The sequence below is a fragment of the Leptodactylus fuscus genome, chromosome 5 (genome assembly GCF_031893055.1).
Source record: "Leptodactylus fuscus isolate aLepFus1 chromosome 5, aLepFus1.hap2, whole genome shotgun sequence".
NCBI lineage: Eukaryota > Metazoa > Chordata > Amphibia > Anura > Leptodactylidae > Leptodactylus > Leptodactylus fuscus.
In genome coordinates this window covers 193,462,509-193,477,826 of record NC_134269.1, presented here as the reverse complement: position 1 = coordinate 193,477,826, position 15,318 = coordinate 193,462,509, and the positions used below count along the sequence as shown (strand labels likewise).

The 15,318-nt window shown below is 41.4% G+C and overlaps 1 protein-coding gene across 1 annotated transcript in view; it reads right to left on the bottom strand.

Annotated features, from left to right (window-relative positions):
- FLT4 (fms related receptor tyrosine kinase 4) overlaps positions 1-15,065 on the bottom strand; it is a 182,972-nt gene extending 167,907 nt beyond the window's left edge. Inside the window, exon 1 of the mRNA XM_075274970.1 lies at positions 14,942-15,065. Within this exon, the coding sequence (XP_075131071.1) occupies positions 14,942-14,999 (58 nt within the window). The 5' untranslated portion in view covers positions 15,000-15,065. The remainder of the gene's footprint in view (positions 1-14,941) is intronic.
- Positions 15,066-15,318: the final 253 nt, after the last annotated feature.

Below are 15,318 nucleotides of genomic sequence, written 5' to 3'. Positions count from 1 at the left end.
ACAGTGACAAGCACATCCACAATTATACAGGTTGGCTTGAAAAAAGTACATAGCTAAAGCTAGGCATGGTTGGCAGACTTGGATACAGCTTTCTAACCTTACGCCTTTAGCAATTGACAGTCCAGCTCCTCTCAAAACCAGAAAAGTCAAGTGTCACTTAAAGAAGACCTTTCATATCCTCATTAACGTGTGGCTTGATATACTGCTAGAAATCTGACAGTTCACGGAATTCAGCACGTTGTCAGCTTTCCAAGTGTGTTCCCAGTGCTGTAGATATTGGTGTCATTATCTCCCCACTCTCAGAAGGGTGAGCCTTACTGCCTAGGGTCATCACTGCGCAGTAACGAACGCCACTCCTGACTGTACTCTAGCATAGCCTTGTACTTTCAGGGGGCGTTGCTCACAGCCCAGCGTTGACGCTAAGTTGTAAGGCACACTCGTCTGACAGTGGGAATATATTGGTGCCGAATTTAATGACACCGAAATTTCCAGCACTGGGGCACATACCGACAATGTGCTGAATTCTTTAAAGAGCACCTTTCACCATGTCCATTAACTAATCAGATATTTTGATTGTTCTAGATCCACTGATTCTGGAGCATTTGGAATTTTTTCTATACCCTCCATCATTCTAGAGCAAGCAATAGTTTCAGCACAATTTTGCTCTCTACTGTCCCAGGACTGCTCACCTGTCAGTAGAGACAAAAACTGTGCTGAAACTAACAGCAAAGATTGCCAGTAAGCAGTTGGGGCTAGAGAAAGATTCCAAATGCACCAAAATCATTGGAGTGGCATCTATTGAAGGACACAATAAGTTGGTGGAGATGTTGAAAAATACTCTTCAGGTTAAGACGCTCCATATACAAGAACCCAGGATCCAGATGTGAAGTCTTCTTAAAGAGGACCTTTCACCATTTTGGGGACATGCGGTTTAATACAAAACTAGAAAGCCGACAGTGCGCTGAATTGAGTTTTCACGTTCTGTGCCCCCTGTGAAGAGCTATCGGTGCCAGTACCGTAGCTCTTCACTGTCAGAAGGGTGTCGGGAACGCCCTTGTCACAGCATCATCTATAGCGCTGTACTGTGAGAGGGGGCGTTGCTTACCACCCAGTGACTGACTGTCAGAAATGCCCTTCTGACGGTGAAGAGCTACGGTACCAGCACCGATAGCTCTTCACCGGGTGCACAGAAAGGGAAAGTTGATAAAGCGCAGAATTCAGTGCACTGTTGTCTTTCTAGCGGTGTATTAAACCGAATGTGCCCCAAATGGTGAAAGGTCCTCTGTAAACTTGTAAAGCTGTCTGCATAGGAAGACCAAAGCTTCATCAGTTACTAACAAAATCTCAATGTAAAAGGGAGTCAGTGAATCAAAAACAGATGTTTTTGCCTTGGAGCACCACTACGGTGTTAGTGGAGGAAAGTCACCAGAGGTATCTCCCCAATATGAGGACCACATTGAGTAATACTCCAGGTAGGATCGAAAGTTCTAGAATGTTGGTCACTAGATTTCAAAGTATGATATACAAAGGATATAATATTCAGATTAAGATGTAGCTACATCTAAGTTTAGTTAAAGAGGACCATTCATGGATTTGGGCACAGGCAGTTCTATATACTTCTGGAAAGCCGACAGTGTGCTGAATTCAGAACACTGTCGGCTTTCATGATCTGTGCCCCGGGTGAAGAGCTATCGGTGCCGGTACCATAACTCTTTACAGTCAGAAGGGCGTTCCTGACAGGCTGTCAGGAACATCCTTCTCCACAGCAGCGCCTATAGCGCTGTACTGTGTGAGCAGGGAGGAACGTCCCCTCCCCTCCTGATAATACTCGTCTATGAAGGAGCACTGTGAGCAGAGGGAGAGGGCGTTCCTCCCCGCTCACACTGTATAGCACTATAGGCGCTGCTGTGGAGAAGGACGTTCCTGACTGACTGTCAAGAATGCCCTTCTGACTGTAAAGAGCTACGGTACCGGGATCGAAAGCTCTTTACCGGGGGCACAGATTGGGAAAGCGAACAGTGCGCTGAATTCAGCGCACTGTCTGTTTTCCAGCAGTATATAGAACTGCCTGCGCTCCAACTCATGAAAGGTCCTCTTTAAAGAGTTTTTCGAGGAAATAAAGTTTTCTGCAAGGATGTTGGGGAAGGTGAAAAAACAAACAAACCCATAATCACCTGTCCCTGTCACTCCCCTGTCTCCCATGGTTGTCCAGCACAGAGGCGACCAGGGTGCTGAGCCCCTGAGTCCAATCAGTGACCATAGGAAAGGAACCTGAATGTCACTCACATACGTCACCTGTGATGTCCCCTTAGGCTGCCGCTTGGCCTTGGCTAGTCATGTGTGGTGATGAATTCCACCAGAACAAGTCTCCGGGAGCAGCTGGACCGGACCGCAGTGGTAGACACTGGAGCACCAAGAATAGGAGTGTATGGGTTTATTTTTTTCACCTTCCTCAGCCTCCATTCAGAAAACTGTATTTCCTGGAGAACTCCTTTAAATCGAGTTATGCCCTGAAATTGCAGGATACTACATGGATATCGTGCAACCAACGGATGGCGCTGCCTTGCCTTACACCTATAACACTGTACTGACACGGATAAAGTTTTCTTCAAATTCAATTTCCCTATGATTAAAATAATGACATTGAATGCGGCTTTGGCAGAACATTCCTCCATTGTTCTATCAGTATTATAATACACATAACCTGCAAACTTCAAACACACGCGGCTTTATTTCAGGTTTCCATTCCGAGATACATTATCAAACATGAAAAACTTGGCGCCTAGCTCACTTTTCAGCATGGTACCATTTTATCTGGAAATTACCTTAAATAAAATAGAGAGGCCGAATCCTGGACCAGGAGTCTCTTATCACTCTGGATATTCCTAAACCCTTTCAAGGCATAAATGATCGATACCTAACTTACTCTTGGCCCAGTATAAGCTTTGCCCTTCTTTTGTGTGTCAGGCATGTAACATAAAATATGTGACCGCTGAGGCCATTCAGTGGCTTCAGCAGAACTGCGGAAGAGACCCGTTCAGCATAAGAAATGGAACGCCCCCAGAGGACACCAGAGCATCGGGACAAGTGAATCGGAGTGAGTATGAGTGAGGTGAGTATCATTTTTTTTTTCAATGCCCCAGGCTGACTTATGGCTAAAAGGGATTTCTGTTTTTACATGGACAAGCTCTTTAATGTTAAAATTTATATACAATTAATTTCCAATATAAGTATTTCTAAATATTCATTGGCTTCTAAAGACATTCACAAGCTGATTACACATTTTCTTGAAACTGGTGGTATATAAGAATTCTATACCAGGTATCCCGCCACGGATTCTGGCACTGTTGGAATTTATTTTCTCTACATCCCACCTTTCCTGAATAGATATGTGTGAACCTCCCAAGATTCATTTTGGGTTCAGGTGGTTCAGGTCTATTAAGTTTGGATACCACCAGAGGTGAAATTATTACACTGGAGCTTCTTCATGATGCTTGGCATGCCCATGTGACCCCAGGCACATTGCGTCACCAAGAGGAGTATAAAAGTTTATTTTTTTCTCACCCCCCGCTGGTTCTCCACCTATTATACTCAGAGATCTAATGAGATCCTAGAGTATAATAATATACCGCAATGCATGTTGCCACGGCCATTTTAATTTGTCCTTGACGAATCCCCAGCTGTTCAGCTTCATTAAAAAAAAAAAAAAAAAAACTATTTGGGATATTGAGATTGAACCTGGCTCATGATGAAGCAGTTCACCCATCTCTATTCCTGATCAATCCTGTATATTGCGTTCAGTACTCATTATGCTAATTGTCAGGTGGGCAATCCTCAGCTGGAGTAGACAGTCAGAGACCTCCCAATTTCCAGTACAGAGTCTAATTAACATATCTAGTGCTGAAACTGACATCATTGATTGCTCAGGAATGGTGGGGCTAGAGAAAAATTACAACTGTGCCGGAATCAGTGGAACGGTGCCTATTGAAGCAAAAAGTTTCACTTAGAGAAGGGGCCGATTTCATTACATGATTGGCCACTGGCTTACTGGGAAGATACAGCATGTGAAAGTGAATGTAAAGAACCGTGAATGAGTAAAAATAAAAAATAAACACATAAATATCTATGTAATAGTATCAGGTATGCTAGAAAAGTAGAGCAGAACAGTAGGGAACATATAAAATATCAGGGTATTTAAGGATGAATTCCCAAAAATCTCAATACCTTTGACATGAAGCACAGACAGCCTTATTAGATAATATTTTGTGGTTTGCATTTTATTGCCGAAATCATGAAACTATGCCATAGAATATTACTCATTACACTGCGCTATAGAATTCCAAAGGAGAAATGTATCAGCTGACAAAGGGAATCTTTGTAATCCATATGGCCGCAAATGACTCAGAAAGCATTGCAGTCTAGGGTGTATGTATCAAGACGTGAAGAACATAATGGGATTCAGTGACTCACAGACTCTGCAACATAATACTCACCAGAAAGCATAGGGAATTACAGAGTGTACTGCACTAACTCATACTTCAATGTACAGACAGGACCGGCACTGGCCGGGATTAATGGGGTAGAACCAGGTTGGTCGTAATTTTTATATATGTATATTACTTTATACTCCATGAAGTATACTGACTGTACTCCTCCTGACAGGTATGGCTTTGCTACTGACTTACTACTACCACCAGCATACTGAAGTGCCGACATGCTTGGATTTCATTGAGATATCACCGACAGCTGTTAAAGCCAGCAGAAAACTTTTACGTGACGTTGTACAGCTGTTGTATTGTACCTGGTAAACTCATATTGGAGGAGATCTGCTAAGCTAGAGGTACAAGAATGGCGTCTTCATTTGCACCAAAAATTGGCCTACATGTCGGGCATGGTGTATACCTGTTGTAGACATTTTATTCACCTTCTCAGAATACGGTGTGGATTGTCAAGATTGGGTGTGGCTTAGGATGCGACAATGTGTGCCAAATTCTGGTGCCCCATAAACCAGATTAGAGATGGTACAAACGTACTGTAGGGTAGACCGTCCAAAAATATCCAATATCAGTCCAATATCTGGTGCACCAAATTTATCACTTGGCACCAGATATTGTGATAATTCTATTGCATCTTCTGAGAGTCCAGTCTAAATCTATGCAGTGTAGCTTAGACTAGATTAGTAAATCTTCCACATTACATGAGATGGGCAAACCTCTTAAGATTTGTTTAGTTCCGGGTTCTGGTGGCTTGGGTTCCTGATTCATTTTGGGTTGAACAAGTTCAGATAGAACCAGAAGAAGTGAGATGATTATACTCTGGGGACTAGTTAGAGTTCACTCATCACAATCTTCACAACCTTATTCACACCATCGTCACTGATCTTAACACTGGACCCAATATCTTCCAGATTCATTGTCACAGTCCACTATTGAGCAGCGCATACATTTCCTAGACTGCCCCCAGGTCTGAAAAGCCGTATGACATAAATTATCTGATCGGAGCCGTCACTCTGAACGCTATGTGGTTTATCCACATCTGTTCAGCCACTCCAAAGATATAAGCCCTTTAAGTGTTGCTACAAATTGAGGTGTATATATAAGACATACATATGCCAATACATTATATGTGTACTGAAAATAACTAATTTCCCCTATCCACCCCTCACAACCTGCTGAACATCCTTGGATTATGCGTGTTTCTTCTGGCCTTCAGAAATTATTAAAAAGGTTCTGGTACCGAATCTGGAGTAAAGGACTCTACTAAAATCTTCATGTTCAAAGGAGATACAAAAGGACAAGTAATAGGTTTCGAAAAGTAAATATAATAGAGGTGAAGCATCAAGTACTATGTAATACCTACATTCTGTATAGTATCCCTGTTGCATCACGTAAGTTATTTTTATTATCCCTCTACTGTGGCATCACAGGAGTATTATTCTGGTACAGAGAGGTCACTGCGTGTATTATCTCTGTACTGTGACATCACTGTGTGTATTATCTCTGTACTGTGACATCACTGTGTATTATCCCTGTACTGTGACATCACTGTGTGTATTATCCCTGTACTGTGACATCACTGTGTACATTATCTCTGTACTGTGACATCACTGTGTGTATTATCTCTGTACTGTGACATCACTGTGTGTATTATCTCTGTACTGTCACATCACTGTGTGTATTATCCCTGTACTGTGACATCACTGTGTGTATTATCTCTGTACTGTGACATCACTGTGTGTATTATCTCTGTACTGTGACATCACTGTGTGTATTATCTCTGTACTGTGACATCACTGTGTGTATTATCCCTGTACTGTGACATCACTGTGTGTATTATCTCTGTACTGTGACATCACTGTGTGTATTATCCCTGTACTGTGACATCACTGTGTGTATTATCCCTGTACTGTGACATCACTGTGTGTATTATCCCTGTACTGTGACATCACTGTGTGTATTATCTCTGTACTGTGACATCACTGTGTGTATTATCCCTGTACTGTGACATCACTGTGTGTATTATCCCTGTACTGTGACATCACTGTGTGTATTATCCCTGTACTGTGACATCACTGTGTGTATTAACCCACGTACTGTGACATCTCTGTGTGTATTATCTCTGTACTATGACATCACTGTGTGTATTATCCCTGTACTGTGACATCACTGTGTGTATTATCCCTGTACTGTGACATCACTGTGTGTATTATCTCTGTACTATGACATCACTGTGTGTATTATCCCTGTACTGTGACATCACTGTGTGTATTATCCCTGTACTGTGACATCGCTGTGTGTATTATCCCTGTACTGTGACATCGCTGTGTGTATTATCCCTGTACTGTGACATCACTGTGTATATTATCCCTGTACTGTGACATCACTGTGTGTATTATCTCTGTACTGTGAAATCACTGTGTGTATTATCCCTGTATTGTGATATCACTGTGTGTATTATCCCTGTACTGTGACATCGCTGTGTGTATTATCCCTGTACTGTGACATCACTGTGTGTATTATCTCTGTACTATGACATCACTGTGTGTATTATCCCTGTACTGTGACATCACTGTGTGTATTATCCCTGTACTGTGACATCGCTGTGTGTATTATCCCTGTACTGTGACATCACTGTGTATTATCCCTGTACTGTGACATCACTGTGTATATTATCTCTGTACTGTGACATCACTGTGTATATTATCTCTGTACTGTGACATCACTGTGTATATTATCTCTGTACTGTGACATCACTGTGTGTATTATCTCTATATAGTGACATCACTGTGTGCATTACCTCTGTATGGTGATATCGCTGTGACTCTTTTTTCAAAGCTTGTTATATCACACCACTTATATTGGGAAATCTCAAACTATGGAAAGTGTTAAAGAAGGACATATCTGTATAGGTAAATGTAGGAATAAAAGTCTTGTAACCTGTTCTATTACTAGACTGATGTATGTTAGTAAGAAGAATACAACAAAACCCCTTTGTCCATCAGTGAGTGCTCCTTCCGAGCTTCAGCCTCATGCTCTCATCACCCTTTCCTTTTAGGATTTTAACTAGAACATTATGATCAAAGCTGAGGATTTGCTGCCTAAAACATTTCACATGGAAGTGACCTTTGATTTACAGCCCATCAACAAGAACTTAATGGAGAAGGATTTTAATAGCCCCAAATTCCGCTATAGTGGAAACTAATGTCTTCTTCCTTGGGAAGGTGGAAAAACTAGGTCAGGATCCAAAACCTTATATTTGAAAACCAGTAATGCAGCCAGACGTAAGAGACACTCAAGAAGTGAAGACCATGTTAACATAATGACATGACTTTGCCCCCGACTGTGTACTGTTCAGCAAGTTCCAACACCATTTTAAAGACAATCTATCATCATGACATTGTTATTGTATCGTGTAACCTAAAATGGATGGTGAGGTCATATGGTTCAATGCCACTCCATAAAACTGATTTTTGTTTCTTTGCAATAATCGCAGTGTTCCCAAATGCAAAAATGCAGAGCAGAAACCTCTTCTATACCATGTCTGACACCCGGCAGAGCCTTGTGCATTAGTGGGATCATATCTATATGATCTCATAGTGAACTTTCATGGCCACTGCACAGCAGAGTGATATTCAACCCGGCTACATCATTGTTCCCCACCTGGATTAGAAGACTGAATGTCAGAATATTCATTCTTATTTTACAATCATTACTTGTGAAGGGTTAGGGGACAATCATACACATCAGGGAGAGTGTTCGCCTACATAGGCAGTACGGAGACTTACAAGTCATTCCTGCTCCGCTAGGGATTCTGGGTAAAAAATATGAAAATCTATTCTCCAGGATGTAATTAGGAGAACAGTGCACTCTGTACGCCGCCCTCTACAGGGCAGCATCCTTAACATCATGCAAGTCTAATATCATGATGCGGATTTAATTGCCAAATTAGTATTTCTATTCCAAAAGGAACAGATTCCCAGCTATTGACAGCGCTGTTTCGACCTATTGGGCCTCCTCAGCATAGCGTAGGGATACTGATTTGGCAGAGTGAGAGACTATAGACCAGGGTCAGGGGATAATCGTACACATCAGGGAGAGTATTTGCCTACATAGGCAGTACAGAGACTTACAAGTCATTCCTGATCCGCTAGGGATTCTGGGGTTTACATCCTAAAATCACAATCTTGTAACCCAGATATTCCAAGGAACACACGGAACGTATGTAACATGTAACAGCAGAACAGGGTAAAATGCTGCAGCTCCATTGATTCTGGCACTGTTGGACATTTCTCTCTAGCCCTCACCATTACTGAACAATCAGTACGTGGTATGCTATTTAGTCCCTTACTGTCAGGTAGAAGCAGACAATTCAATGGATATACGGCGGACCCCATTATAGTCTATAGCTCCACGGGTATGCATGGGTAACTGCTTTTTTAGCAGATGGGCTCTCCATCTATCAGACCCAAACAACAGACAGAAACGCCAGTGTGAACCTAATGTAAGCTACTGAGATGTTTAGTATATGACGTGTAATGACAGCTTGCTGTGAAGTAATACACGGGCAGGGGACATGGGAGCCTTGGCTCTTTGAAGGAATCCTAGAGTGACGATATGGTCCTCACAGAGCCCTAACCTCATCATCATCCAGTCTGTCTGGGAATACATGAAGAGACAGAAGGATTGGAGCAAGCCTACATCTACAGAAGGTCTGGGCTTAATTCTCCAAGATGGCGGGAACAACCTCCCTGCCAAGTTCCTTCAAAACCTGTACCTGCAAGTAAAACGGATGGAAGACCGAGGGCAAAGGTCACACCAAATATTGATGGGATTTACATTTCTCTTTTGTTCAGTAACAAAAAAAACTACTAACACTTCTATTTCTTATACCTTTCTTACTTTGCTGCATTTTTTTCTAATATTTATTGTAACGCTTAGATTTTGTATTTGCAGGAAAAAACGTTTCATACAGTAAAAGATTTAGCGCCCACTGTTGGCACAGACTGGTATTACATTTTTATATCTACAGGTACATCGTACATTGAGTATATGGAATATTATACAGGACCCAGCAAGATCCTCTGGACAATCCAACAATAAACAGTATGCGCTCTCTCATGGGACGTTGTGTGAACATCTGGTTAGGGATCCGCTCAGGTCTGTTTGATGCTCTAATTTAGTTTTTTTACTCTCTTTACTTATTAGTGCCGGTATTTTTTCATATATCCTGAGAGTCTTTTCTGTGTGAAATGTCCTCCAGATGCACAGTATTAAGGAGACTTTAGTTCTGTAAGACTAATAAGCCACAAATAAAGTGCAGATACTGGGACTGCCCCGTCCCCTCCTTTCAATGCCTGTTTCTGAATACAATCCCCGAATTTTAGATAATCTCTCATCATTTATGCCAGGATGCCGTTTATCTAGCTTTGAGAAATTAGGCCTGAAATACGGTATCTCCTGAACGAACACATATGTGGGGTATTTATATACATAATAGTGGGAGAAGGATAGAACAATACCTAGATTACCTAATACCTCCATATGCCATATTGCTGCCTAGCCCAAATGCACATGTGGTGCCCTGATGGGATAGTTTAAAGGGGTTTTACAGAACTTAGATATTGATCAATATCAGATCGGTTGAGATCTGACACCCAAGACTCCTCCACCAGTCAGTTGTTGGTACTTGGTTGAACAGCACAGGCCATGTGACGTTGCATTAATCTGTTTGCAACTCAGTTTCAATCAAGAAAACGTAACTGAGATCAGCGCCGCACCTGCCATGAGGCGACCGCTTCAGGCGGCGCTATGCCGTGCCCTTGGCATGGGAAGCAAGCGGTGGATTGGGGAGGCCCTGTGGACGCAGCGCTGCTCCACCGGCCTCCCCTCACGCTCAGGCAGAGAGAAGGTCCTCTCCCTGCCTGCTTTCTGTAGTGTTGTAGTGAGGATGCAGGTCTTCTGGAATAACTCCACTATGAGATGGTTACTTTTATAGATCAGAACACTTTATTCCATGCTTCCATCATGGCTCCCTGTCTAACAACTCCTCCCCCTAAGCTCAGCTCCTCCTCCATTACTACCTCACTGTTGCTAGGCAGACAAAGCAGAATAAGTAAGCAGAACAGAACATACTTATAACAACATCACACTCTCTGCCTGGTAACGCCGCCCCGTCCCCTTCACCCTGCCCCCCTTCGCTCCGCCCCCTCCACCCCACCCCACCCCCTACTCCGGGGGGGGGGGGGGGGGCAGCTTTCTGTCGTCCGCCTCAGGCGGCATAAAAGCTAGGTTTACCCCTGACTGAGATGCAATGCCAAGCACAGCCACTATACTATGTATGGTGCTCTTCTTGGTCAGTAGTGAAGAGACCACAGAACTCATCAAAATGCTGCAGTACTAAATGTGCCCATACACTTTTAATAGTGTTCCTGCCTGATAACCTGTCCATAATAAGGAAATCATGGTTGAGCTTCTGACAAGTCCCAGACCATAGAAAGTTCCTGGATTCATGGTCGTGTCCACTGGTCAAGACAATAGACTATCGCCACTGAAATGGTTAGAGAAAATCTATTAAAATTCTGCAAAGTTTTTAAACTATTTCTATTTTTCTACCACCAGCATCACTTTGTAGGAACATTGTCAGAGCTGTATGAGTAGGTGATTTAGTAGACGTTGGCCCATATATACGGAGTCATTAAGGATATTGCTACAGTATGGATGTAATGTGATACGTGCCCAGGTAATGTTTCCTCAATCAATTTCCTCAGTGATGATCCTTCTAATTATTATCTCATTTATACCAGTTCGTTATTGTTACCGGTGCTCATTCCCATTGGATCCATAATAAATGGGCTTTACCAGAAATGCAGTGGGATAATACAGTCGCCCATAATTATGTATAGGGAGGAGGTCACGGGGAAGGTTCACTACATAGCTTGGACTCTTCGGAAAAATATATGCCCGTCTAAGATATGTAATCACTTAATGATCAGTGGGGGGTCCAGGGTATGACCATACAGAGAAAACACAAACCCTTCATTTTCAGGATCAGTGAAGGTCCCTGTTGATGATGATGGGGTAGCATATGAAGCCATCACTCGATGGGACTACGTCTTTAATATAAGAGTCACCCTCTATCAATACAGAAAAAGTGCACTTTGATAGTATCCTTGTAAATACAGAACATATCAATAAGATCTAACATGTTATTTGGGATTTCGTCCATAAGAAATTGCAGAAAATGGGCTCCAAAGTCACCAAATGAGGTTGTCTTTAACCATTAGAGGATATTCTAGTAACCTGGTAGACCAGTCCGAGCCTGAGAACATGCAAGTGTTATGTTCACATGGTTATAATAACACTGTATGGTTCAGGGAAGGTTATAATGAAGTGGATAAAGAACACAAGGAATGATAATGGGGTGTTGGATAACCGTACTCTTCCTTGATCTTATAGGCTGATAACAGGCTATTTGAATGGTGATATGATGGGGTTGGGGGTGTGCTATGAAGTGCTGACACAGGGTGGATAGTATGGTAATAGGGTGTCTTTACAACCATCGGTGGACTGTAATATTGACCTAGTGTACAGGATAAAGGGTACAGTATATAGTGTATGAGTCTTACTGGTGCTATAAACTAACGAGTGTTATGACAAATGTGGATGAGATATGGAAGATATGATATATAAAACGTGATGAAGCGCCAAGTAGGGTCTCAGCTGGGGGGTGGCCATACAGGGTCATAGCTGGGGACCAGTCTTGCAGGGTCATAGCTGGGGAGTGGGGGTTATAGGTGCTGAGGTTGAGGCAAACTCAATATTTGTTCCAAGAACTAAAAAGTCTGTACAAATTTGTGTCCATATATTCATAATGATCTAAGCTATGTTTACATATGTGCCGGTGTTCATCACATCTCAGAGTCTGCCTGAAATTGCAGATGAAAAAGTTCTTCAAGCATGTCAAGGGAAAACCACATACACCTGAAGGAGCCCACTAAAGTCATTGGGGTACCTTGAGATCCATTGTTGTCTGAGTACAGAAGGACTGGACCAGAACAGATAAAAGGAGGCAAATGTGAAGGCCTTCTAATATGGTGTATAAAGATGGAAGTGCTACTCAAGTGCAAACAGGGCAAGTGTATCCTGGCCATAGTAGTAGGGAAGGTGCCCATGACTGATAATGCCAGATGACTTCCACTCCCTTGTATCACTATATACATATGGCAGTCTTTCCTATTTGGCTAATTGTTCATCCCATGAAAGTCCACAAAGACAAACGCCAGATTTTCTCCGATTCTCTGAAAGAATAACCTGACTACCCATAATTTACACGCGACATTTCATCCACGGCAAAGTCTTTACAGACTTATTTTATCATGCATGGTTTCAGAGCCGTCCAGGTGCAGTTGTAGCAGAGATGGATTGGTCAGTCAACTAACATATTCTATGCTGTCAAATGACAAACTCAGCCCTGCTAAACCTGACAAACTCAGCACTGCTGCATTTTTAACATACCAAAAGAAATGAATGGAATGTGCCACAGCTGAGATTAGTTATTATATGGCTTTGTATATGGATTTCATTGTGATAAAATGGGTTTATATATTTACATTTTCATAAAAATGTGAATTTTGTGATTGAAATGACTGGTTTGGTTCATAACTTTGACTTCAAAGACTGGGAAAGTTACATATTCAGTTCCAGAAAAAAATAATGAAACCAATATCAGCACCTAGTCCCATAGGTGGAATTGTCAGATTATTTTTATAGATATCCATCTATTCAGATGGAATTGTTAGATTATTAAAATTGTCAGATTATCTGTTCTCATGGATGGAATTATGTTATCTATTCTGATGGAATTGTCATTTTATCTAGTCTCATAGGTGGCACAGGCGGATGATCTCTTCATATTGCATTATCTATTATTGTGGATGGAATTATTACATTATGTAGTCATAGGGAATTGTCAGATGTTCTATTCAGATAGAAATGTTATGTGATCTATTCTCATAGATGAAATTCTTACAATATCTATTCACATGGATTTGTGGAATTGTCATATTATATAGTTTCATTAATGGATTGGGCAGACTACCTGGATTGTCAAATTATCTAGTCTCATAGATGGAATTATATTATCTATTCAGATAGAATTGTCAGGTCATCTCATTTTATAGATGGATTTGTCAGATTATGTATTCTAATAAACGGATTTAATATCTGATTATATAGCATCACAGATGGAATTATTATATTATCTAGTCTAGAATTTGGAATTCTCATTGCTTTCTATATAGGTACATTTTCAGATGGAATTATAAAGGTAAGACAACGCAGATCCATAAATGAGCTGATGAAGATCAGATATATAAATTGAGATATAATGGTCCACAAGAATACATAGGTGAATTTTTTTAAAAAGTTGGGGGTCACATGACACGTGGGTTTTAACTGTGATGAGTACATACGTAGAATTTGCCATTGTAAAAAAGTGTGGCTATCATGAAAGTCAAGTGGCCCATTCAAGGGTGAACTGGTTAATGAGGTAATGCATAGGAATGGGAATTCGCAGATTGTATGAATATGGGGTAATGTAATACATCGTCTCTAGGATCAGGAATGTAAAACTGTGTTCAGGGATGAATGATCTGTGAAAACTACTACGTGTATACTAGACTTCATGTTACTATAGACCAGCTATACAGACCATGGATTTTTTTTTTGCAAATTATTCTTAAGGTTTGCAGATTGTTTGCAGTCACTGTCATGCTCAATATGTTAAGGGTTAAGTAGTTAAAGCTGCAATGCCTGAGAATGTGTGAGGACTTTTATAAAAATGAAAACAGCCCTCCGCTATTAGCTCACATGTATATCATAGAGTAATGGTCCTAAATCCCGTGTAAGCCGTTTCCTGATAATAACAGATGTTGCATGATGTTTATAGGCGTTTGGAAACTAGGGTCTGCTGCGGTCAGGATTTTGCCTTGTTTATGTTTTGGGTGTAACATGTAGTCGTAGGTTTTACTTGATGGGCAGGCGTCATGGATCTGTGGTGCTATGTTAGTAGTATTAGTGCTTGGGATTATAGTAGTATTATACTTGGTGTATACACAGTGGTGGTGACCCTGTCCAAAGATATAGGATTTATTGAGCATAGATTGTTCATTGTGACATCTTTGTAAGCTTAGTAATCAGATTTCCTATCAATGGTGTAAATTTAGTAATCAGATTTCCTATTGATGATGTCCCTAAATGTCCTACAAACACTGTCCATGTCCTAAAAGTATATCCTACAAACACTGACCTTGTCCTACAAGTAATATTCACATCCTACAAGCATGTCTTACAAACCATATTCTACAAAAATTTGTCATGCCCCACAAACATTGACCATTCCCAACGCAAACTATTAACATCCCAAAACAATCCAAAATCCTTACCTGTCCTGTCAACTGTAGCCAGCCAAATGCCAAGAAGCACGCAGAGGACTCTCTTCATTTCCAGCTTTCCCTTCTGTAGGTTTTAAGTATCACCACAGGAAAAATATCTCTACCTGATAATATTATTCCCAGGACACGGAAAAAAAAAAAGAGCAAAAATAAAAACAAAAAGCGCAAAAACAGTCCCAAGCACAGCAGCCGGGCCACTGACGTAGAAACGCTTGTCACTCCTGGCGGTCACCCACAGGGACCTCCAAGGCTCACACACAGGTGGGAGAAGAAATTTACAAAAAAAGTTTCAAAAAGGTCTCAAGTTTTCTCCCAAGTTTTGTCTTTCCCAGACGGAGGGAACGTTAGAATGAGAAATTAAAGAATCC